Source organism: Phyllostomus hastatus, unplaced genomic scaffold, assembly GCF_019186645.2.
Source record: "Phyllostomus hastatus isolate PE091 unplaced genomic scaffold, TTU_PhHast_1.1 phas_contig_495, whole genome shotgun sequence".
NCBI classification, from domain to species: domain Eukaryota; kingdom Metazoa; phylum Chordata; class Mammalia; order Chiroptera; family Phyllostomidae; genus Phyllostomus; species Phyllostomus hastatus.
In genome coordinates, this window is record NW_025333895.1 from 3,865,288 (window position 1) to 3,889,478 (window position 24,191).

The window sequence follows — 24,191 nt, forward strand, 5'->3', positions numbered from 1 at the left end:
CCCCGAGAACCACTGCTCCCCAGCCCCTCCCTGGGCTTAGCCGCTCTCCGCACAGGTGTGTTGCACCTGCACCGTTTGCCTCCCGCCCCATCGCTCCCTCACGTGTGTGCCGCTCGGGACACGAGTGAAAAACTGGCAGGCGGGGAGGCACTGACTCTTCTCTGTTTCATCTTAGATTCCATTTGGGGCTTTCGCAACGTGCAAAGTTCTGCAGAAGAAGGTGAGACAGGCTGTTTTCAGAGAACTGTTCTCTGCGGGTTTGCTCGTTTGAAGTCAAGTGGGGCTCTCTTCCTGGCACCTCTGTGTTCTCCGACTCGCACCCCGTCAGCCTGAGGCGGCCCTCCCCACAGTTAGGGGGGCCAGCCCCGGCACGGGACGGCCCGGGGTCACATCCTGGCTTCTCCCCTCGTGCCTTGAGCAACTTCCTCAAACCCTACCATCTCCGTTTCTTCATCTGTGACGTGAACACCTTCGCCGCTTTACCCTCACGGAGCAACAGCGAGAATCGAATGAGTGGCGGGTGGAGAGGGAGAGGCAGATGCAAGCGCTCAGGGTGTAATGCCTGCCTCGCGGCGAACCCTGAGCGCCCTCAGCGTTACTAGTAATAAAAACGACACTCCCCGCATTGTGCTCGCCCCGGGGAGACTGAGAGTGTAATGAACGATGGTCCAGAAAGTCCTGGCAGCTCTGAATGCAGCTGCATGAGAGTGTTCTGCTCGCCTTGTCCAGGGGAAGGCGGGTGAGGAGTGTCCCGCACCGACACAGCGGCGAGCTCCTCGGCACTGGAAGCGCCCATGCAGGGGACAGTGCCTAACAGGGCAGACACAGGCAGAGCCCTGGCCACGTGCCGGCCCTGGGCCCAGGGCTTTTTGGCCGTTAGCTTGCTGATCATGATGGCAGCCCTCAGGGGTCAGGCCAATGGCACGGGGGTCCCGTCTCAGAATGGAAGGTAGAATGAACCCTCCAAGGTCTCTTTTACCCTTGAAATTCCGGGTCTCAAGGTCATCTGATTGCTCTGGGACCCCATCCCCACCCGCCCTGTGGTGTTTGGGAGAGCAGAGAGGGCTGGGCAGGGCAAGGCAGGTGGGGCCGATGTGCCTGCCCTCGGCCTTCCCCACTTCCTGCTCTCCAACCTGACGTACCTGGTGCGCACCTTTTCCCACACAGGTGTTCATCGTCCACACGAATTACCTCACCTCCCTGCTCCCGAAATCCTGCAGCCTGCAGAGTCTCCTCACCATCAAGGTACCGGGGCCCTTCTCCCAGGCGTCGGGGACTCTGCCTGGGGTTCCAGGAGGCAGCCAAGCACCCCTCTGTTCAAGGTTATGGCAGGCAGACTTAACGTAGTAATCAGTCTGGGGTTTGAGCACCATGGCTTACTGGGCATCTACTACGTGCTGGGTGTCGTGCCGTGGGGTTAGGAAGAGAAGCAGCCGCAGGCCTCGCCCTCGGGGAGCTGGCCCGCGGGTGAAAAGATAGGCCACAGACTCACCACAGGCGAACTAGCAGGGAGCAGGGAGCCTGACTGCCCCAGAGAACCGGAGCAGGATGGATGCCGGGCACCTCGTGGCCACGGTGTGAAAGCCCGGTGACCCAGGGCAACTCCCTCCTGACCGTCAGGACAGGGGCTGGGTTGTCGCAGTCACACGGCATGGGAGCTGAGATCACAAGGCCGTGCCACGTGACCGTAAGCGGTGGCGGCGGGTGTGCACGCTGAGAGAACCTGGCAGCCTGGGCAGCGAGGGCTTGCACGGTTACCTCTGGTGCGCAAGGGGCGGGGCAGTTCTCACTTCCCTTCGTGTCCTGCACGGGTTACCTTCCGGGTCGGAAAAGATACCATTAACGTTTTCAGTGTTCATGTAGACTGCTATCTCATACATACATGTAGCATATATACACATGTGTGTGTGTCCCTCCATACTCACGCCTACATCCGTGTAGCTCCCCCACGCCTTTTACGCTCACTGTCACTGTTAAAAAAATTCACAAATACAGGTAAGCAGAAAACGAGGAAAATCGTATGTGATTTCATACTCCAGAGAGCCACTATTGATATTTGATTGCCTATTTAGTAGTCGTTTTCTATGCAAATATATATATTTATACTCTGAAGATTTTTTTCTTAAACAAGTAAATATCTTTGCATACTTTTTTACTCAGCAGTAAAAATAAGTGTTTGATAAACGAAAGGATGAAATGGGAGAACATTCCGGAAAAGGAAATGAGGTGAAATGATCATTTAGTTGGAGGGGAAAGGCTGGGTGCTCTATCTCAACACCGGGGGCCCGAGGCACCCACGTGCGCTCACCCCTCGGGAGCCTGGAGTCGGAGGGGCTGTCTCCGTTGGTCACTGTCATTAGGTGCTGAGCGCGTCTTCCTTCCGCAGGTCCTGGACCTTCATCATAACCAGCTGACAGCCCTGCCTGAGGATATCGGGCAGCTGACGGCCCTCCAGGTAAGGCTGCCGGAAACGGGACACCCACGTCTGGTCGCCCGAGTGAGAGGTGGTGGCCGCCCAGGCCTGGGGCCTTCTGGCTGTGCTCAGCCACGGCAGGCCCTGGGCGCCAGCCCCCCGGCCCCTTAGCAGTTGAGACACCCAGTGACACCCTTGCCACTGCAGCCTGGGCTGTGGGTGTCCCCCTACCATATTTTTGGCTTGTCCTTTTTGAGATTCTATCATGAGCTTCCACAGTTTTACAGAAAAGGGCTACTCAGTGAGTCCACCTTTTAAAATGCCAAATTCAACACTCGACCCCCGGTCCCCCTTCTAACCCTTGGCAGCCCCCCTCCCTGTGTTGAGCGCTTACAGCGAAGCACTGCCTTTGCATTGTCTACTGATCCCTCGCGGCGTCCCGGGGAGGCAGGTGCAGGCTGTCCCCCGTTTACAGAGGAGGACGTGGCTTTCCTTCACACCTGAAGTCCCTTTTCTCCATTGAGCTCAGTCAGACCCTGTGCGGCGGGTCCACCTGTCCCTCCAGTCTCCTCTCTCCCCTTCATTCCCTGCAGTTGGCTCCTAACACCCCTCTGGCCTTCTGGCCCCACCCTCCACTGGGCTTCCCCTCAGCCTGAGTGGCTTACCACTCAGCCCACATACCCCTGAGGATCCCCTCTGGCCTCCCCGTCTAAGTAGGTCTGCCTTCTTTGCCCTGTGCCCACCCCAGATTATCTCCCCAAGAACACTAATTGCAGTGTAATGACTGATTATGTGTCCCTTGGCTTGGCTCTCCCCTGTACTGAACCGCAGCCCCGGGGGGCTGTGCCCCCACCCAGCACACTGCCTCGCACGGGGAGGAGACTCATGACTTGAGTGAACAACCCTGCCGCGTGGGTGATGCTGCCGCATCCTGCAGCAGCGAGAACCGTCCAGAGGCATGACTGTAACTTGCCCCAAGTCACACGGAGAACGTGTGGCGGGACAGAAGCGATTGCCACCACTTAGAGAGAGCCACAGTGAACACGCTGGTGTAGGGTCTTTGGGGACATTTTTAATACACGTATCTTTATAAAATTGCTGCATCAGCTGTTTTGTAACTTTTAGATACCTGACAATCACTCACAACCATCCCTCGGTTCATCAAATATTCATCTGCCACATTGGTTTCCATGGCTGCCAGCTCCCATTGTATCCATATTTAATGTCTACTTGGTGCGTCATCCTGCTGGCCGTGCTCGCCTCCCGGCAGGTGACCGCGGCCTCTGGGATCCAGCAGGCCCCGGCTCTGCCCCGGCTCTGCCCCGGCCCCGGCCCCAGCAGCTGTGGCCTCGGAGTTTGGGCAGGTCCCACTGCCTCTGCGCGGCTCAGCTCCTTCTCCTCACAGTGCACTAGCTGGGTCCTTGTCACGAGCCGCCTCACCCGGACCCCTAACCTCTCGGTCCCCTCCTCCCTCCCTCCCTGACCGTGGGGCTGTTGCCGTGCACTCCGCGGTCTGTGCAAATGGCGGAACCTCAGCCAGCACCGGCTCACGGTCTGGCTGTGCTCTCTCGGGCACATGACTTCACTGGTCCGGGCCTCAGTTTTCTCATCTCTCAAATGGCATCATAGCAACCTATACCTTCCTCACGAGGCCATCGGGAGGAGGGAGAGGTATGTGTGTAGGATCCGGACGATTCCGGGCCCGAAGCAGGGGCACCGCTGCTGTCTGTATGTGGGGCCTCACAATTTTCCTCTTTCTCAGGTGTTAAACGTGGAGAGGAATCAACTGACGCATCTCCCACGTTCCATTGGGAAACTGAGCCAGCTCCAGACCCTCAATGCAAAAGGTAGGAGCCAGGAAGCCTGGTCCGTGGGCCCCTTGGTCAGCTCTGTCCTGGCCAGCATCCTCCTGGGAGCCAGGGAGCAGGAGCGCAGCCCGTCCCCAGCTGTCACTATACACTGGACCGACCTCCTGTCGGTCCATCTGTCACCATGGTAACCATGGTTAGATGCTCGTGGGCAGGAGGGCAGGCGGCACTGACAGCTCGGCCTCTGAGACGCCATCACTTGCATTTGTAACAATGAGTATGGGGTGGGCGGCGCACTGACGGGGTGAGAGCCACTCAGGAGCCGCCGGCACGGTTCTGAGTGGCGCCTCCCACTCAGCGAGCGGCGCTTCCACAGTCCACAGCGCAGGGAGCCTCGTTCAAGCCCGGGAGCCCTGGGGAGGGCGGGAGGGCCCCCCCACCTGACCGATGAAGAAAACCAGCCTCGGAGAGCAGTGACTTGCTCAGGACCACCCAGCACAACGACGACAGAACCAAGATTCTGACGCAGCGGTCGCGTGCCTGCCTCGCCAGACCCCCAGCCCTTCCTCCGCCTCTGGCTCTTTGCAGCACTTTCTGCACAGACCGCCTCCGTGGCAGGAGTGGTGATAAAAGCCATGGCGCCCCATTACTGACCCCTCACGGTGCATGAGGCACCGCGCTGAGCACCCCATGTGGGTAATCTCATTGGATCCCTCAATCTCCTGTGAGGGCAACTGGCGTTATTAGCCCAATTTACAGCTGAGAAGACTGTGCCCCAGGGAGGTAAAGTTGGTTTTCCAAAGTCACCCAGCTAGTAAGTTACGGAACTTGAGCCCAGGTCGCTGACACCCCACCACCGTGGTCTTCCTCACAGAGGTTCCATGAGGGTCAGAGACACCCACTCCCCCCACAACCCTGAGTTCTGGTGGGAGCCAGACAGGAATCTGGTGAAGGGGTTTTGGGGTGCTGAGCTGTGCTATTGGGATCTTTCCAGACAACAGGCTGAAGGAGCTTCCGGTCACCGTGGGGGAACTTCGAAGCTTACGTACTCTGGACATCAGCGAAAACGACATTCAGAGGTTGCCGCAGATGCTGGCGCACGTTCGGACTCTGGAGGTAGGCGGGGCCGTCCTTGCCTGGGGCTCTCTCTGGCTGCCCACGCCCCTCCTCCCACGGTGCTGAGTACCTGTCCTGGTGTCCGGGCGCTGGGGCCACAGAGATCTCAACACTGGTCCTCAGGGGCTTGCGCAGTGACCCATGTGTGAACGGTTGTAATTCTGTGGCTTTTGCTGTTGTAATGGTGGCATGGAAACATGTTTTCAGAGCGAAGAGATAATGCTAAACCCTGACGGGCTGACACTTTGTGAAAGAGGTGGTTTTGAGCCAGACCTCGGCAGAGAAGTGGGTATAGACAAGGGTAACGGGAGCATTCCAGGCTCTTCCTAGGCTGAGCACTTGACCTGCATTGATCCCTGAATCCTCACAAAAATCCTGGAAGGCAAATACTGTCGTGCCCCCTGCAGATGAGGAAACTGAGGCATGGACCATTTGAGGCGCTTGCCCAAGGCCACACAACCAGTGACAGCACAGACGGGACTGAAAACCAGGCCGTCTGGATCCAGGGCCTGTGCTCCCCGCCTCTGCGCAGCTCGGCCCCCAGAACGGGGACTCAGCCACTCACGCTGGCACACGTCTGACCAGGCACCCCAGGCCCCTCTGGTGAGCTGCCAGCGAATTGGCTCTCCAGCCAGACTGCCGACCATCGGCATCTGGGCCAGGAGCGAGGAGACGACACAGGGAGGTGGCTGACCCCAGGGGCTGGTCCCTGCTGCCATGGCGGACAGCATGAGGCAGGACAGGTGGTCAGGCGGCTCCCCCTGGGCAGCCTGGAGGAACGGGCCAGTGCAGGGATGTTCTTGGTGTCGCCCGATGGGATGCCCAGCGGTGATGGAAGTGTTCAGTGACTGTGTCCAGTCGGTAGCCACTAGCCACACGTGGCTATGGAGCGCTCGTGCGGGCTAGCATGACCAGGGAACCATGTGTTTGACTTCACTGGATTTTAGTTAATTCATATTTCAATAGCTCCCTGCACTCAGTTGCTGCTTGATTGGACAGCACAGCTCAGAGCTGTGCTCCTCACTGAGGCCATTCTGAGACAGCAAGTGAGAGAGCTCTGTGATTTGCTTTATGTCAGTTCTTTAAACAAAAGTCTTTTGAGCCTCCTGGTGGCACTTGAAACAAAGTTGTTTTCAACATGAGACAATTACTGCCACTGTTCTTAGTTGAGATCAGGGTCTTTTTCACATACCGTCTCCACTTACCCATCACAAAGCCTGCCAGCTCGGTGGTGCTGTGCCTGGTTAAGTCTGAGGGAGCAGTGGCTCGGGGAGGTGCGGTGGCCCGTTCAGGGGCACACAGCTGGCCCGTGGCGAGCTCCAGTCTGAAATCAGGGCTGTGTGGCTCCTCGCACTGCTGTCCCAAAGCTGCTGCTCCTGCCAATGACGGAAATATTCCATAGTCTGTGTCGTCTGATTCAGTACCTGCCAGCACTTGAACTGTGGCTGGTGCGTTGAAATTCTCTTTAATTTCCATCAACTAAAATTTAAAATGGCCATACTTGACTCACAGCCACCGTACTGGGCAGAGCAGCCTTAGCGTCCGAGCTCTTGAGCCACCACACTTGCCAGTTGGTGACTAACACGACCCACGGTGGGGTGACTTTCCCTTGGATTCAGTTCCCCAGGATGAGCTTTTCTGCCCTCGGGCCTCCACCCCAGGCAGGCAGTCCCTCTGCCCCAGAGCAGGCTCCCCTCACCCCTGCAATTCATGTTCACTCCGCACCCCGCGGCTGCAGGGGCAGTGCTGGCGTGATGTGGACCCCGGCCCGCGGGGTCTGTGTGTTGTGGCTGCAACAGACTGCAGAAGCCCTGTGGAGAAGAAGGGACGGCATGGCCACTCTCTGAGTGACAGAGTGCCCGACCCCCGCCTGGGCAGGCTTTTATTGCTTTTCTGGGAGCATTACTTCAAGGAAGGTCTTCATACATCGTTGTCAGGCAGTAATGATCAAACGATAGGTAACATTCAGAGAACTAGGAGGGCTTATTCTGAGTCAGGGTCAGTTAGCTAAAGGGCTATAAAACTTGGGGAAACAAACTCATTTCATGTTTGGACCCTTATCATTTAAATTGAGGATATTAGCAAAGCAGGTTTCACAGGATTTTGTGCATTCTTAGGCCTGATTGCCCCGGGGAACTGCCCCTTCCTGCCCAGGGCATTGATTCAGGCTTAAGTCAGCCAGGTGGGAGAAGTAAGGCAGCCAAGAGATTAGGAGACTTTTGGCAGACAGAATGAGGACTCAGGCCTTGTCAAAGCTGAGGGGTAAGGGTCCATCACCCCCTTTTGCTATAGCCCCCCCCCAGTGCTTCCCTGAGGGCCCCTTCATGACCGTGCCTGCCTTAGGTCGTCCCTTTCGTCAGGAATCTTACCTGTCACTGGCTAACCAGTCATCCGCCCGGGGCCCAGCCGGCTGAAGTAAAAGGGGGCCGAGGCGGTGCTTTGTCTCCTTAGTGGCTTATGGTCCCAAGGCCGCTCACTCAGCCCTTGCCATGGGGGGGTTACAGCTCCTGAAACCAGGCAGGGTGGCCCCCAACACCGGTGGAGCTGGGGAGGACATCCGGGCTGCTCTTCCCACTCTGGCTTCCCGGGCTTTGTCCCCTCTCCCCCGAGGCCTGTGTCTGCCTCAGGGGGATGGTCAGTTCCCGATGGGGGCTGGGGCAACTCGTGGGGCGCTCCGTGGCATCGGGAAGTGAGACGGTGCAGGGGAGGGCTTGCTCCTGACGGACTCATGCTGCGGCCGCGGGCAGCTTTGTGGACGCTCGCGCGGCCCTCGGCCCCTCTTTCCTGGGCTCCGTAAAGCACGTGTGTGCGCGCAAGTATAATTCTTTTTCTTACTTAAAAAGTCATATTGCATTGCTAAAGATTCACATTTAAAAAAGGAGAATTTCATGTAGAAAGTGCCCCAGAACCTGTCCTTAGGGAAATCACTCTGAGTCTGAGACACATTGCTCCAAGTTTTTTTGCGTGTGCTAATCTGAGACTGTACAAGTTGTTTGTTTTATAAAAATGGAATCTTATTCTCTGTGCTGTCCCATAACTCACCGCCCCCCCTTTTTTTAAGATCTTATTTATTTTTAGAGAGGGAAGGGAGGGAGAAAGAGAAAGAGAAACATCAATGTGCGGTTGCTGGGGGCCGTGGCCTGCAACCCAGGAATGTGCCCTGACTGGGAATCGAACCTGCGATGCTTTAGTTCACAGCCCATGCTCAATCCACTGAGCTATGCCAGCCAGGGCTCCTTTTTTTTTCTTTTGCTTACTCGTGTGTTTATCCAAAAACCTTAACTGAATGCTTGCTGTGGGCTAGTCACTTCCGGGAACTGGGAAGGTGGACAGAACGAGACAGCTCTCCCTGCTGGGCAGAGACGGGAGTCACCACATTGACAACTAAACTGGGGGGTTTCAACTGTGGTGAGCAGTGAAGGGGGCGACGTATATAAAGAGGGGTCCCCTTGTGTCCGCAGACCCTGAGCCTGGACGCCTCCTCCATGGCCTACCCGCCACCGGAGGTGTGTGGTGCCGGCACCGAGGCCATTCAGCAGTTCCTCTGCCGAGGTAAGGCCGGGCAGCCTGCCTCCTTTGCTCAGGGGGCGCACGCGGCCCCCCGAGGCTGCCCTGGGACAGCCCAGCCTGGGGGAGGCGGCAGAGACCGAGGAGGCCACAGGCTGGCAGGAGAGATGCGCCACACACGGTCACACAGGAAATGCAACTGCTTACAGTGGTTACGCGGGTACAGTGGGGCGTCAGAGTTAGGGTCTCGGGGAAGGTCTGTCTGAGAAAGTGGCTTGGTTGAAACCTGAGGGGCAATTCAAACTTCGACCAGAGGGAAGGGTGTTCCCGGCAGGCGCAGGTGCATGTGGAAGGGAAGGGCCGTGGAGGGAGGGCCGAGTGGCTGGGGGCCACGGTAAAGGGAGGAGAGACGGGGGTGAGGCGAGAAGGGGTCCAGGCCTCTTGTGCAGGAGAGGGATGCACTTTTTATTGTGCAAAAGTTCCCCCGGATCCTGGGAGGAGAAGGGATTGGAGGAGGCAGGAGTGGAGGGTGGGGGACCCGTGAGGAGGTCACTGGGGTCATCCGAAGAGATGCCATGGTGGACTGGACTTATAAGGGTGGCCATGCAGCGGCAGGAGCTAGAGCCCAGGGCTGGGCGCCAGCGGGGAGAGCAGTGCACAGGCAGACCCTGGAGACAGCGCGGCCCCCTCCAGGCCGCTGCGGCAGGACAGCAAGGCGTGAGCTTTCTGCTGGTGCGGGTGGCGGGGGTCTTGCCTCCAGTTTGTAAAGAGCACAGTGACGCTGGGCGAGGCCTGCCTGCGCCCAGTTACCTCCTGTGAGGCTGGAGGGGCCCCTGTCACCTGCTGAACTTCCGGGGCACAGTCAAGACTCGCACACACATCTGATCATCTGGCTTGTGATGGAGGTGCCATCGCGGGGCACTGAGAAAGGAGAGCCGAGTGCTTGTCGTAAATGATCCTGGGTCAGCTGGATACCCATGTGGGAAAGAAGGAACCTTGACCTCTTCCTTAAATATAGGAGACAGGCAGCACTCACCGTGGAAGGTCGATCAGTTAGTTTTCATTAAGATCAAAAACTTCTTCCCCTCCAAGGACACCATCCAGGGAAAGGAAGGCAGGCTCTGAAGCTGGAGACGAAGCTGCGATGCATACCCAGCGAGGGGCTTGCTCCCGGAAGGTGGCGAGAGCTAGAGAGCAGTAAGCAAAAGGCACTGTCAAAAGACGCGAGTAGGAATTTTAGAAAAGAGGATATCCAGGTCGTCATCAGTCACGAAAAAAGGGAGTCGGCAGCATTTTAGTCAATGGGAAAATGCAAATTGAAACTGCAAAGAGATACGTAAACCCTAACTCACCCACAAAAGTGGCCGAGAGTTAAAGACGGGGAGCGACGGGCGCTCCAGCACGCTGCCGGGGGAGGCGTGAGTCGGGACTCTTCAGAAAGGGGCTGTGCACACCCACCCACACTGAGCTCTCGAATGCCCGGGGTTGCTTCAGTTCCATGCCTGGGTCAGGGCCGGGGGCGGTGCATGCATGCTGTCACATGACCAAGGCCAAGCACAGAGGTGCCCGTAGCAGCCCCCTGTGTGACAGCCCAGCCTGGAAACACCGCACGTCCGTCGGCAGTAGAACGGACAGTCAGTCTGCTGTCCGCTCACGACACCACACAGCAGCCGAGAGCAGACTGTGCTGAGCCGCCCTGACGTGGTGGGAGCCCAGAGAAGCCAGGCGCGGGAAGGTGCCCTTGAGCTCCGACCAGCACTGAGCGTCCTCTCGGGCGCGTTCGCTCTCAGGCAGCGGTGAGCCACGCAGGAGGGCTCATGCCTGTTCAGTACGGGAGTGACACCGCAGTTCCTAAAGGGAGGCGGCGTGCGCCACACGGCAGCCCCGGGCCACGGCCATCAGAGCGGTCTGAGCACCAGGCGGTCCTGACCGGCGCCGTGGGCGCACCCGCCTCGCAGCTGCAGAAACACTCCTTCAGCTGTGTCGGCTGTGTGGTGGACATCCACATGCACGCAGGGTTTTTGGTTTTGCTCTTTAAACGCATTAAAGAAAAAACCCACAAAAGATATATTATGTGACTCTGTGCCCTGCTTTTTTTTTTTTTTTTACTTAAAATAAGCCTGTGCCCTTTCCTGACACATGGATCTGCCTCATTTAAACTGCTGTGCAGCATTTCACGAGCCGGAGCCCGCTGGTGTGAACGTGGGGGTTCCCTGCGGTACCCCCTCACGAACACTGACCCGAGCCTCCCTGGCCCACGTGCGCGTGCCGCTGGGGCAGGCGCAGCCGGGCTGGCGCGGCGGCGGGGACCAGCACCCCGCGTTGCCCTCCGAAGAGGTTACACCAGGCTGTCTTCCCACGGGGCGCATGGGAGAGGGCCCTTCCCCCACCCCGACCTGGCTAGCACTTGGTACTGTCTTAACAGTCTTCTAATCTGGTGGTAAACAAGGGAGCCTGTTATAATATAATGTCAGCTCCTTGATTGTGTGAATATTTGTTCATGTGTCTAATGCCCGGTTTCAGTTGTTCTCGTGAATTGCCTATTTACGTCCTTGCTGTGGTGGGCAGGTAACTTTGACTACATTGAAATCTACTTCTATTTTTAAGATTTTATTTATTTACTTTTAGACAGAGGGGAAGGAAAGGAGCGAGAAAGAGAGGGAGAGAAACATCAGGGTGTGGTTGCCTCTTGCATGTCCCCATCTGGGAGCCTGGCCCGAAACCCAGGCATGTGCCCTGACGGGGAATCGAACCGGAGACCCTTTGGTTCACAGGCTGGTGCTCAATCCACTGAGCCATACATACCAGCCTAGGCAAAATCTAAACCTTCTTTATCTCAAAAGGATAAGATACCATCATCAAAGCTAAAAAGACAAGTTGCCACCTAAAGAAAGATAGTGGCAACATGTACTATAGACTGAAGATTACTAACTATAGCACATAAAGAGCACCAACAAATCAGCAAGAACAAGGCAAAAACTACCCAGGGCCAGAAGGCCAGCCTCTTGCCTAAGGTCCTGCACACAGGAAATCAGGGGTAAAGCTGAGTCTTGATCCCAGCCTTCAACTACTGATCTCAGGCTTTTTTCCACCTTATCTCCACTTGGTGATAAAGAGGCAGTTGGCGTGTCTATTTATTCACTCAGCTGAAGCTCCCTGAGCACTGGCTACACTGGCCCAGGCGTGAGGACTGGTGGGGGACATGAGAGCCCAGCCTGGGGCAAGGGGGCAGCGGCCTGAGGTGGGGGTGGGACAGGGTGCCGAGGAGGAAGGCGGGGTGACAGGAGCTGGCAGTGCCAGGTACCTGGGCTGCCCCCTCCCCTTGGGGCAACTTGAACCATCTCTTGCAGAGTCAGGGCTGGAGTACTACCCACCTTCTCAGTACCTGCTGCCGGTCCTAGAGCGAGACGGGGCCGAGAGCTCCCAGGACAGCCCCGATGGGCCCGTGGACCGATTCTCCAGAGAAGAGGTAGAATGGCAGGTAAGGTGCACCCACCTGCTGGCACGTGGAGGGGGGTCCCGGGCACTGGGGGGATGTTCAGAGCTGCAGCCTCTAGTGTCCTCCATCAAAGTAAAGTTCACCTCCTTTCAGACCGATGTGCTTAGACAGCTTTTGTGAGGCCAACCCACCTCTCCAGCTCCCCAAGCGTCAGCAGCACCCTGCTGCCTTCTGCTGTTCGGGCTGACTCTCCCAGGCCCCTGTGTGGTGCAGGCGCACACACACACACACACAGGCCTGCCTTGGGGAGATCGCGGGTCTGTTTCCAGGCCACTACAATGCAACAAATGTCACAGCAGAGCAAGTCACATGGATTTGTGGGTTTCCCATGCATATAAAAGTTATGTGCACACTGTACCATAGTCTGTTAAGTGTGCAATAGCATTATGTCTAAAAAATGTGCACACCATAATTAAAAACTACTTTATTGCTAAAAAATGCTAACCATCATCTAAACCTTCAGCAAATTGCAATCTTTTTGCTGGTAGAGGATCTTAACCTCAATGTTGATAGAAACATAGTATCTGCAAAGTGCAACAAAATGATGTATGTCTGTATATGCATTTTTGCTAAGGTACAAATTTATGGAAGTGTATGCGTGGACTTGGGTCTGAGAATGACATGTGGGGTGGGGTGGGGTGGGGTGGGGGAGCCAGGGTTAGGACTGGGAGTGTTCAGTGGGTGCCTCAGTTTTATATGCCATGTTTTAATTCCATGTTTTAATTTTTTTGAAGATTTTATTTATTTTTAGACAGAGGGGAAGGGAGGGAGAAAGAGAGAGAGAGGAATATCAATGTGTGGTTGTCTCATGCACCCTCCCACTGGGGACCTGGCCCACAACCCAGGCATGTGCCCTGACTGGGAATCAAACTAACAACCCTTTGTTTCTCAGGCCGGTGCTCAGTCCACTGAGCCACACCAGCCAGGGCTTGGTCTCCCTTTCTGAGTACCAGGCCTTCTCAGGGCTGCATCCCCGGAACTGTGTTGAAGACCTTCCTACGGGGGGACCTAGCCCCATGGTTCTCAGCCCTCAGTGTCCACCCCCCACTGCACCATTCGGATGCCGTACTCTGGGCTGGGCCTGGGGGTCTCAGTGGCATCAGGCTGCCCACCTTCTCTGACCACTGCCTTTTCCCCCCCAGAATAGGTTCTCAGACTATGAGAAGAGGAAGGTAAGAAAATACCTTTTGTCCTCCATTGCTTTGCCTCTCATTAAAGATCTCAACAATTATAAAAGGCTTGAGGAAACAAGTTCTTCCTGCCTCTAAGTTAGAGGGTGAAGCAACGCTTTCCTTACATACATCACCCCGGCACACCCTCCCAGCCTCAGTAGGTGGTAGAGTGTCTCCATTTGGCAGATGAGAAGACTGAGGCTCAGAGGCGCTGAGCCCAGCCCCAGGCTCTAAATCGTTGGCCCCGGCCAGCGAACAGCCCGTTTCATTTCAGTGGGGCCCTGTGGGGCGGCTCAGCGTTAAGACCCGCAGCCCGCACTGTTCAGAGTTTCGGGGCAGGTTCACACTGCTCCCACGTCCTGATGCCCGTCCTGATGCCCGCAAGTCCGGTGCCAGCAGTCACCAGGACCTCCGTCCTCGCAGGAACAGAAGATGCTGGAGAAACTCGAGTTTGAACGGCGCCTGGAAGTCGGGCAGCGAGAGCACGCGCAGCTCCTGCAGCAGAGCAACAGCCACAGGGACGAGATCCTTCAGACAGTCAGGGAGGTTCGTGAGTGGCCGGCGGGGTCGGCCTGTCCGTGCGCCCCTGCCAGGGCCTCCTGACTGCAGCCGGGGCCCCTCTGGTGGGGGAAGGCAGTGGGAGTGAGCTCCCTCACTTCCAGACTCCAGGGCCTAGGGGCCTTAACACCGCCTCGTCCGGACTCCTTGGGCGGGCACCATGCACACCCCGAGGCCTAGCAAGGGGAGGACCTGGCCCAAGGTCACATGGAAAGGGCTGGCAGGATGGGGGTGGAGCACCCATTCTCCTAACCCCAGTCAGGGGCCCCTCACTGCCCTAGGGCATCTAAAGGGGCTGCAGGCACTCAGGACCTCTGCCCGCCGTCCTGCCGCAGGAGCAGTCCCGGCTGGAGCAGGGCCTCAGCAAGCACCGGCGCTACCTGGACGCAGAGCGTCAGCGGCTGCAGGAGCAGCTGAAGCAGACGGAGCAGAACATCTCCAACCGGATCCGGAAGCTCCTGCAAGACAATCAGAGGTCAGGCTGGTGTCCTCCCAGCTCCCAGGCCCAGGGACCTTCTCCCACATGATACCCTTGAGGGAGACCAGGCTGGGGGTCCACGTCCCTGTCACAGGCCCCACTCCCACCCAAGGGTTCCACTGTTGGGTCCGGTCTCAATGCTGCAGTCACACTGACTTAAAGAGGAGAGACCGGTCCGGGCATGGCCAGCTCTGTGCCCTGTTCTGGGGCGGCCACCGACCGGACCTGGGCCCCTCGGCGTCCCAGCTGCAAAATGAGCAGATGCAGCAGGACAGGTCAGAGCACCTCTGTTCCAGTCCTGTGGGTTCCGCTCGCCCAAGCAGGGCCTCTGGGAGCAGGTCTCGGTGGGGCCTGGGAGAAAGGGGGCCGGGCAGAGACCTCAGGGGGGAGCCCGAGGAAGGCTGGTTGGGGCTCCCAGGGAAAAGGTCCCCAAACAGGCTCTCACCACGTCCCCTGTCCTTTCCGGGCTTCCTTTGCTCTTCACTCTCCCTCTGCCATCCTGGGTGCCTGCAAGTCCCTCTGCCGTCCTGGGCGCCCGCAAGCCGGTGCCCTGCTCCCCGAGCCCTCACCACCACCTCGGGCGTCCGGGACAGCTCCCATCCTCTGGGCGTGTCTTAAGTGCCACGCGCTTCATGTGCATTTTCTCACTCTTTACAAATACTCCACGAAGGTTTTGTTGTTGTCATTGTTGTTTAATACTGTGCTCATGTCACAGTCGAGGAACTGACCTGAGACCACAGGGCCCCTCCCTCAGCGGTGGGGCTGGGGCGCAGAGGCCCCCAGCCGGTCCCTCCCCGTCCTGTGCTGCTGCCAGTGCAGAGAGGGGGCCAGTGCAGGAGGGGGCGGGGCCTCTGGAAACTGGCGTGCCCTGCCGGGGGCCGCTGCAGGGACCTGTCCCGTGTTTCTCCGCAGGCAAAAAAAGACCTCCGAGATTTTGAAGTCGCTGGAAAATGAAAGGCAAGTGTTCTGCCCTAGCGCTTCCTCTGCACAGCCCTCCTTCCGGGGCACAGGGTGTGGAGGGGTGGCTTTGGGGTTAGGGTGTCTTAAGAATCTCAAGGATTATGTCCAAAAGCTTTCCTGAAGCCATGAGGAAATTCACCTCATTAGGGAATATCGAGTTGAAAAGAATCACTGTCTGCACGTTTGTGTGAGTGCATCCCTGACAAAAATTCAGAAGTGAACAAGAATGTATGTATAATGTCCTACTGTATTCCCAGCGTAAAAACAATGACCAAGAAATCTACATTTCTGGGGGGAAAAAAGACTTTGTTTACATGAATTATGCACTAAAGAATAATCTGTTGCCATTCAGTACTTGTAGAAGAATATTCCTCACTAAAGGAGACACAATATATGCTAAGTGGAAAAGTGGGGTCTACAGTCTATCATTTTTTAAACCATTTTGTTTATTTATTTTTAGAGAGGGGGAAGGGAGAGAGAAAGAGAGGGAGAGAAACATCAGTGTGTGGTTGCCTCTTGTATGCCCCTCACTGGGGAGCTGGCCTGACTGGGAATCAAACCAGTGACCCTTTGGTTTGCAAGCCAGTGCTTAATCAACTGAACAACTGAGCCACACCAGCCAGGGCCAGTCTATCATTTCCTTTTTTTTTTAAGATTTTATTTATTTATTTTTAGAGAGGGAAGGGAGGGAGAGAGAGAGAGAGAAACATCAATGTGTAGTTGCTGGGGGTCATGGCCTGCAACCCAGGCATGTGCCCTGACTAGGAATCGAACCTGCGACACTTTGGTTTGCAGCCCGTGCTCAATCCACTGAGCTATGCCAGCCAGGACTAGTCTATCATTTCTCGAAGACAACCTGTACATTTCCATGCTCAGAAAGCAAAAAGACCCACCCCCGGTGGTGTACACTGAACATGTTTATAGGTAGGAATTAGAGGCGGTGATATTTTTCTTCCCTTATCAATATTTTTCAAGTTCGCTGCTTTGAGGTGTTCCACCATAGTAATGAGAAAGATGGTGGCTGGGAGGGACAACCTCTGCCACTTCCCCAGGTATTAATGGGACCCCTCCTGGCTCTCTGAGATCCCAAAACAGCAGCGTGAACTTTGCCACTGTCCTTGTGCCCAGCCTTCTGGGCCCCTGGCTGCCTGGGAGGGCCTACTGTAGGGCGCTCCGGCCGGGTCACAGAGCAGCCCACATCCCACCCACGTAAACTGTGGTGCTGGCGGTGGCCGAGGTGGTCAAGGCCAAGCTGTGGCCGGTGGCCTCATTTCTTCCGTACACGCTGATCAACTGCCCTCCCTGTGCCAGGTCTGGGGTCCAGTGGTGCACCCTACGGCCCCCCTGGAGCAGCCTGTGGTCCTGGGGCAGAGGGGCTCCGGTGAGACATGCTTCTTCCATTGCAGTCAGACCCTGCAGGAACATCAGAGGGTTATCCCTGCAAGCCACTGCAGCCAGCTGAGTGTGGGGAAAATGTGCTCACCCATGCAGCATGCATGCACGTACATGCACGTGATTTACCTTTCGTATTTTCATTTCAGGTTCTTATTTTTTCATTGCCATTTGCATTCAACACTTCTTAATTTTAGCTTATTATGTCATGGATGTCTCACCATACCATTGACCTTGTTGTTTGCAGTAGCCGCAGGGTACCCACTATGTGATTATGCCATAACTTATTTAATTGGCCCTCTGTTCACGAATATTTGTTTCCAGGTTTTCATAATTACAATTTCAGTGACTAGCTTCTAAATACACCTGTGTGCATTTACGTGACTAGTTTTTAAGGAAATAGTCAAAGGACATTTGATAGGTGTTGTTAAATTGCCTTCCAAACAACATTTCGCCAGTTTACACTCTCCTCACCAGTGTATGAAAGTGCCCATTTCACCGGCTCCATCGCCATCACCAATGGTCACTGGTTTTCTTAATCTCGGCCAGTCTGCTAGGTGAAAAGGTTTCACTTTCCTTAGTGACCAGTGGTATTAAGCGTCTTTCCGTGTATTTATTGGTCACTTGCGTCTAAGCAAGTGAAGTGGCGGTTTGCATCTTTTGCCCATTTTTCTAAAGGGATGCTCATCTTTATATGCAAGAAACTCTAACTGCAAGGCTGAAGGTAAACAGGGCCCCTGTGGGGGTGTGTGATGCAGCAGGAGCCCATCTAGGTTGGCACATCAAGGAGGACTTCCTGAAGGAGGTGCTATTCGTCTGAGGGAATTCCCTCTTGGAAACATTACATCTGCTAAATAAATGGGTGGGTTGTTCTTCCAGAATAAGAATGGAACAGTTGATGTCCATAACCCAGGAGGAGACGGAGAACCTGCGAAGACGTGAGGTTGCCTGTGAGTCTAAGGGAGGGAAAGGGTCAGGGGTCACGGGAACAGAGCTTGGCTCTCCAAGGGGGCAGGGCAGGCAGTCACCTATAGAGGGTGCTGACTTCTCCCATAAGAAGTAAGAAGTGATATGTTTAGTGTGAGAACATTTTGATTTTTCTGTTGCAGTGAAATACACACAACATAAAATGTACCATTTTAACCACTTTTCTGTGGTTCTGTGGCGTTTAAGCACATTATTGTGCAGCCGTCGCCACCCCCATGTCCAGAATTCTCATCTTGCAAAGCTGACACTCTATACCCAGCAAAGCACAGCTCATCGTTTCCGCCTCCCCCGCCCCTGGCACCCACCACTCTGCTCTCTGTCTCCGCCAATCCGGTGGCTCTAGGTCTCCCGTGTAAGTGGGGTCGCGTGGCGTTCACCTTTTTGTCGACCGGCTCCTTTCACTTAGCGAGGTTCTTCCGTGTTGCAGCTTGCCTCTGAGTCTGCTTCCCTGCTGAGGCTGCATAACGTCCCGTTGTGCGGGTGGAGGGCATTTGGTCACTGTCTTCGCTGCCAGCGGGCACTCGGGCTGTTTCCGCCTGTGGGTTGTTGCGAGTGATGCTGCTGTGGACGCGGTGCACACGCAGCTCTTCGATTCTCTGTCGGTTTCTTCTTTTTTTTTTTAAGATTTTGTTTATTTTTAGAGAGGGGAAGGAAGGGAGAATGAGAGGAAGAGAAACATCAGTGTGTGGTTGCCCCTCACATGGCCCCCACTGGGGACCTGGACAACCCCAGCATGTGCCCTGACCAGGAATCAAACTGGTGACCCCTCAGTTCTCAGCCCACGCTCAATCCACTTAGGGAGCTACAGCAGCCAGGGCAGTTTCTTAATTTTAACCGTTTAAAAACCATGAGTATACATTACCATTTAACTGGAAGAATACTTATCAAAATGTAATGATACCTCCGGGTGACCGATCATAGGAGATTTTGTGTGTGCTGCTCAGTGTCTTGCAGTGAGTCAATCTTTCGTGCTTAAGTTGTTTTGATAGTTTAATCAAAAAGATTTCTCTTGTGGGTGGCCATCAGGTGGGTGACTAGGTGGACCCTGCGAGGCCACCCCAGGAGTGGCCGCCCCGTTCTCAGCCCCCGTCCCCGTGTCTCCCCAGCCGCCATGCAGCAGATGCTGACCGAGAGCTGCAAGAACCGCTTCCTTCAGACGGCCTACGAGTCCCAGAGGCAGAGCTTGGTCCAGCAGGCCTGTTCCAGGTAAGGTAAGGAGAGGCTTCCTGAGGACGGGAGTTGGGGGAGCCGGCTCTGAGCCCCGGGAGTCCCCGCCCCCAGCCCCGAGCCTCGGCCGTGCTGCCGGAGGCAAGTGGTGACTGGCCTTCACGGACTGGCTGGCTGGACCTCGTGATCCTGTCTTGGGCCGTGATAAAGCGACAGTAACTCCTGTCACTGCACTTCAGCGATACTGTGTTTTTTACAGATTCAAGGTTTGTGGCAACCATGCCTCCACCAATATATTGGTGCCATTTTTCCTACAGGCTCAGATGGTTAGCATTTCGTAGCAGTGAAGAATTTTTTTAATTCAAGTATGTAATTGTTTTTGAGACATAATGCTATTGCACACTCAATAGGTTACAGCATAGCATAAACATAGTCCTTATGTGCACTGGGAAACCCAGAAATTCTCGTGTTCGCTTTATTGCAATGTTCCCTTTATCGCGGTGGTCTGGAACCGAACCCGCCACGTCTCTGAGATGTGCCTGTGGTCGCTACCACTTGCCGTGCACTTCTGTGCGCTGGGCACTCGGCCCGGGGGTGCGCGGCGGCTCACTGAACCTCTGAGGGGCTGTGTGGTTACTGGCCCCGATCTACAAGCACAGCTCGGGCTGGGAGATGCTACGTGACACACCCAAGGAAGCACAGCTATCAAGTGACAGGGTCAGGATTAGAACCCGGGCAGAGTGGGGGTGGAGGTGGGCTTTTTTTTTTTTTTAAGATTTATTTATTTACTTTTAGAGAAAGAGTAAGGGAGGGAGAAAGAAAGAGAGAGAAAACGTCAATGTGTGAGAGATACATTGACTGGTCCACCTCTCATATTCCCCGGATGGGAACCCAGCCCACAACCCAGGCATGTGCCCTGATCAGGAATCGAACCAGGGACCCTTCGGTTTGCAGACCGGTGCTCAATCCGCTGAGCCACACCAGCCATGGCGGGGCTGTGATGTTGACTGTGGTGCACTCCTCATCGCCAAGGGTCCGCACAGGTCAGGGCGGAGTGTACTGGGGGGCACGGTGATAGGGCTGCTGGTCCCTTCGGTGCTGACAGCCCTTCAGGGTCTGACTCTCCAAGTTCGCCGCAGCGGCACCGTGGGTTTACCTGTTGAGGGAGCCTTGAGGTCTGGCAGAGCCAGGTAAGAAGAGCCCCGTCGGTGCTCAGGAGCCCCAGGCGGGGATGGACCAGGAGCCAGGGCTTCCCTTGTGTTTGTCCTCCATCCAGACGGCACAGCTGCCTGCCTCCCCGTGCCCTCAGGGACGGGGCCTCCTCTTCTGCTTCCTGGCGTGTGGCGCTGTGCTTAGGGGCACGCGCGTGTCTTCTCTTAGTAACTGTGATGTCTCGGGCGAGTTACTTTCCCTTTCTGAGCCTCGAGTTTCATATCAGAAGAATAGGGGTAAATTGCAGTATTACCCCTAGAGTTGCTGGAGCATTTAATGAGCATTAGTGAGTGTGAGGTCTGCCTCATAGGGTCCAGTAAGTAACAGCCATTATTATGAAACAAACCAATGCAAGACCAAGGTGGCACCGAAGTGTGGACATACACGAGGTCGCAGGGTTTGGGTTTTTGTGCCAGAATCACTGGACCCGTTCTCGGCGCTGCGAGCAGACCCCTGCCGGGGCCAGAAAGGCTGCGGTGGGGAGCGCCGGCGTGAGTGCCCGGGAAGGACAGCTTTCTCCAGGCCCGCGCAGCTCACCAGGGGCCGTGCTCCGGCGGAGGGGGTGGTGGTGAGAGGACCGGGAGACCGTGTCTCCCAGCCCCCGAGGCAGAGACTTTGTCACCTTCTGCCCAGGGCCGCGGGACTCAGACAGACCCCGGCTGCGCCGAGCGCAGACCGCCAGGAGGAGAGGGGCAGGGAGAGGCCTCTGGTGGCGATCCACTGGTCACTGAAATCCAGGGAAGTGCCCCCAGCCGGCGCTCCAGAAGCACTGCCGAATGAATAAATGGTGTGTCCTGGTCTCCTCCGAGGTGCCTGGCACACAGGAGGTGCTTGGAAAACGTTGAGAGGGTAAATGAACTTTCTGTCTTCCCGGCAGCATGGCTGAAATGGACGAGCGGTTCCAGCAGATTCTGGCGTGGCAGCAGATGGACCAGAACAAAGCCATCAGCCAGATCCTGCAGGAGGTGAGCCCTTGCCCGGGGCGTGAGGGCGAGGTGCGCAGAGGCAGGGCCTCGGACCTCCGTGTGGAGCCCTGTCCTGGCCAGCACGTGACCCAGGGTGCCCGGTGCGCCCAGCGCAGACCGCCAGGAGGAGAGGGGCAGGGAGAGGCCTCTGGTGGCGATCCACCGGTCACTGAAATCCAGGGAAGTGCCCCTACTTCTCCCCGTGCTGTGGGGCCCCATCATAAGGCCTGGAAGAGCAGGGAGTGGATCACACCTCGGAGGAGGAGCCCACGGGAGGGCCCGCTGCACCCGCCTGCGCCCCTGCTGCCTCATTGGCTGCTGGGAAAGCAAGGCCTCCACCCTGCTCAGCGGGCCATGCTCTCTGTTGCAGAGCACCATGCAGAAGGCTGCATTTGAGGCTCTCCAGGTGAAGAAGGACCTGATGCATCGGCAGATCAGGAACCAGGTGAGCGTGTGGGGTCGTGGCCCCCCATCTAGACCTGTCCTGCCAGCTTCTGGAGTGGTGCAGAGGTGGCCGGACAGGTGGCAGATGAGGTTGAATCCTGGCTTTTTCGTGTGGCCACTCGGCAGGGGGCCTCCCTTCAGAACCTCCCTTTCCGCCCAGGACCAAGGTCAGGGGCTGCCGGAGGCGCCTCCAGGCAGCACTGTGAGTGCCCGGCAAACGTGCCCGGTCCTCACCGTTTCTCACACTGCCCTGGGCTGCAGCCTTGACCGCCGGGGCAGCCTCCATGCTGACCCCCCCCCCAGGCAGCCGGGAGCTGTGGGCTGGGACACACTGGATCTCCTGCCGGAGGGAGCAGGGAGGCCCTGTCAGCTGAGGGGTGACCTGGGCTTGGAGGAGAGGGATGCACTCTCATCCGGGCTCTGCTCTGACCTTCCGCCAGCGCTGGGCAGGCCCCGCCGCTGTGGCCTCTCGGCCGCCTCCATGGTGCGGGGCTGCCGGACCCGTGGGGCTTTCCCGAGGACGGGGTGCACTCAGTAGGCTGGGGGTGACGGGAGCTTCCAGGCTGTGGGGACGCTCATCACATCGTATTCCGCACACTTTGAATTTCGCATTTTGCATGTTTTTTTTTCTTTTTTGGGTCAAAACCAACTTACCTTTTTATTTCCCTGTTTAATTTCAATCCTACATAGCCAGACATGAAGCTCATTCCTCTGACCAGGGGCTGGTGGGGACATAGGAACTTAGGAACAAGGGTCATAGGCATGGGGTAGAGACCACCTGTGGAGCCTGACCCCAGGGCTGAAAGCCCCCAATCACTCCCCGAGGGTGTGCGGTGACCCCTAGACCATCTCACTCTGGGTGCTTTTGACCCACCAGGCCAGCCCTTCCCCTTCAGACCCCAAGCAGGCACACCCCAAGGAAAGGGCTCACTCACTCACCTGCTCTGTGTCGGCGGGCAAGTTACTTAACCTCTCTGAGCCTCAGTTTCCTTGTCTATAAAATGGGAGCAATACTAACCCCTAACAGCTGGAGGAGAACTGATGGACTCACGCGTGCAGTGTGTGCAGCACAGGCCCAGCCCAGAATCCTCCATACCGATCAGCCGCCACCCCCGTTATTATTCAGTCACTCCCATCCTCTGCCCGCTCTGGGAGAGCCGTCCAGAGGGAGCGAGAGAATGGGACCAGGAGGAGGCTCAGGGAGAAGTCGCGTCTGCTCGTCCCTCGGGCCTGCGCCTGGGAGGAAAGCCCCTTCTTCCATCCACAAACCTTTATTCGGTGCCCTCTCCGTCACGGCGCCGGCGCTCAGACCTTGGTCAACAGTATTGACCAGGACAGGCATGCCGCCCCCCAGAAAAGCACTCAGGGCCCCTTTATTCCAGAGACCCCCCAGAAAAGAGTCCTAGGGCCCACTTGGCCATCAGAGAGCAGCGGCACAGAGCTGGGCTGTGGGTGCCGTCAGTAAAACCCTGTCTCGTCTTCTGTTTAGATTAAGTTAATAGAGACTGAGTTATTGCAGCTGACACAGCTGGAGTTAAAGAGGAAGGCCCTGGACACAGAGGCACTACAGGTACGTAGGGCTCCCTGGCCGCCCCGCCCCTCCCCGTCCCCCGATGGAGTCCCCCACCCAGTGCCCCCGCTGCCTCTCGGCGGTGACTCCCCAGCAGGCAGGACAGGTCTCCTCTGTGGCCGTGACGTAGGAGGGGGGCCCAATCCCAGAGGCTGCTGGGCGCACGGGCCACGGCGAGGGTCGGGTCAGCCTGTTGCCAGGCAGGAGGGTCAGAGGAAGGAAGGTTTCATTGCCGCGGCTCACCCAGGCGACATCTCCATCTCTGCGTTTTCTTTGTTTCGGAGCAGGGTTGCTGCTGAGCTCCCTGTCTCTTCAAGCCATGCTTCTGGGGCGCTGGTTCGGCTCGTGGGCTGACATCCTCTGGGGAGGGGGCTTTCCTGGTGTCCTAAAAGTGGAAGGAGAGGACCCAGCCATTACTGTGTCCCTCCCTCTGGGCAGCTTCTCTGGGAGCTCCGGGCGGGCGTCCTGCTCACCGAGAAGGGGCAGCAGGGACTAGCAGACAGCATTCTGGTCTGCAAGTCTGGGACCTGGGTCCTGTCCCCGCACAGTCTGGCCGTGTGACCTTGGCAGGGACGGGGAAAGGGGTGGCCTCCGTCCGCCCGACTGCACCACGCAGAGGGCCTGAGTCAGCGGCGTGCGAGGACTCGGCCCCCCCAGGGGTTCGAGCACAGCCTGCTGTTCTCAGGTCGTCTCGTGGGCTTCTCAGTGCCGGGAGGGAGCACTGCAGGCGGGCGCCCTGGTCCGGGGTCCGCCACAGATGCGCTGTGTGCCCTCGTGCAGTCACTGCCCCGCCTTGGGCCTCCGTTTTTCCCCTCCATAAAGGGGAAGTAACAATCCTCCAGGCCCAGCCTGGCCTGTCAGGGCCGGCCAAGAGAGGCGAGCTAGCAATCGGAAAGCCTAGTGTGGGCCTGGAAATGGCCCTTGGGGCGGGGGGGAGGGGGTG

The 24,191-nt window shown here is 56.9% G+C and overlaps 1 protein-coding gene across 1 annotated transcript in view; it reads left to right on the top strand.

The window, feature by feature from the left end:
- Nucleotides 1-24,191, top strand: part of LRSAM1 (leucine rich repeat and sterile alpha motif containing 1) — a 36,427-nt gene that overhangs the window by 3,029 nt on the left and 9,207 nt on the right. The window contains exons 5-20 of the mRNA XM_045846512.1: nucleotides 176-220; nucleotides 1,168-1,245; nucleotides 2,387-2,455; nucleotides 4,176-4,260; nucleotides 5,216-5,337; nucleotides 8,799-8,889; nucleotides 12,195-12,325; nucleotides 13,486-13,515; nucleotides 13,939-14,061; nucleotides 14,409-14,548; nucleotides 15,464-15,508; nucleotides 17,783-17,853; nucleotides 18,997-19,096; nucleotides 21,147-21,234; nucleotides 21,605-21,679; nucleotides 23,168-23,248. Coding sequence (XP_045702468.1) covers nucleotides 176-220; nucleotides 1,168-1,245; nucleotides 2,387-2,455; nucleotides 4,176-4,260; nucleotides 5,216-5,337; nucleotides 8,799-8,889; nucleotides 12,195-12,325; nucleotides 13,486-13,515; nucleotides 13,939-14,061; nucleotides 14,409-14,548; nucleotides 15,464-15,508; nucleotides 17,783-17,853; nucleotides 18,997-19,096; nucleotides 21,147-21,234; nucleotides 21,605-21,679; nucleotides 23,168-23,248 — 1,374 coding nt within the window. The remainder of the gene's footprint in view (nucleotides 1-175; nucleotides 221-1,167; nucleotides 1,246-2,386; nucleotides 2,456-4,175; nucleotides 4,261-5,215; nucleotides 5,338-8,798; nucleotides 8,890-12,194; nucleotides 12,326-13,485; nucleotides 13,516-13,938; nucleotides 14,062-14,408; nucleotides 14,549-15,463; nucleotides 15,509-17,782; nucleotides 17,854-18,996; nucleotides 19,097-21,146; nucleotides 21,235-21,604; nucleotides 21,680-23,167; nucleotides 23,249-24,191) is intronic.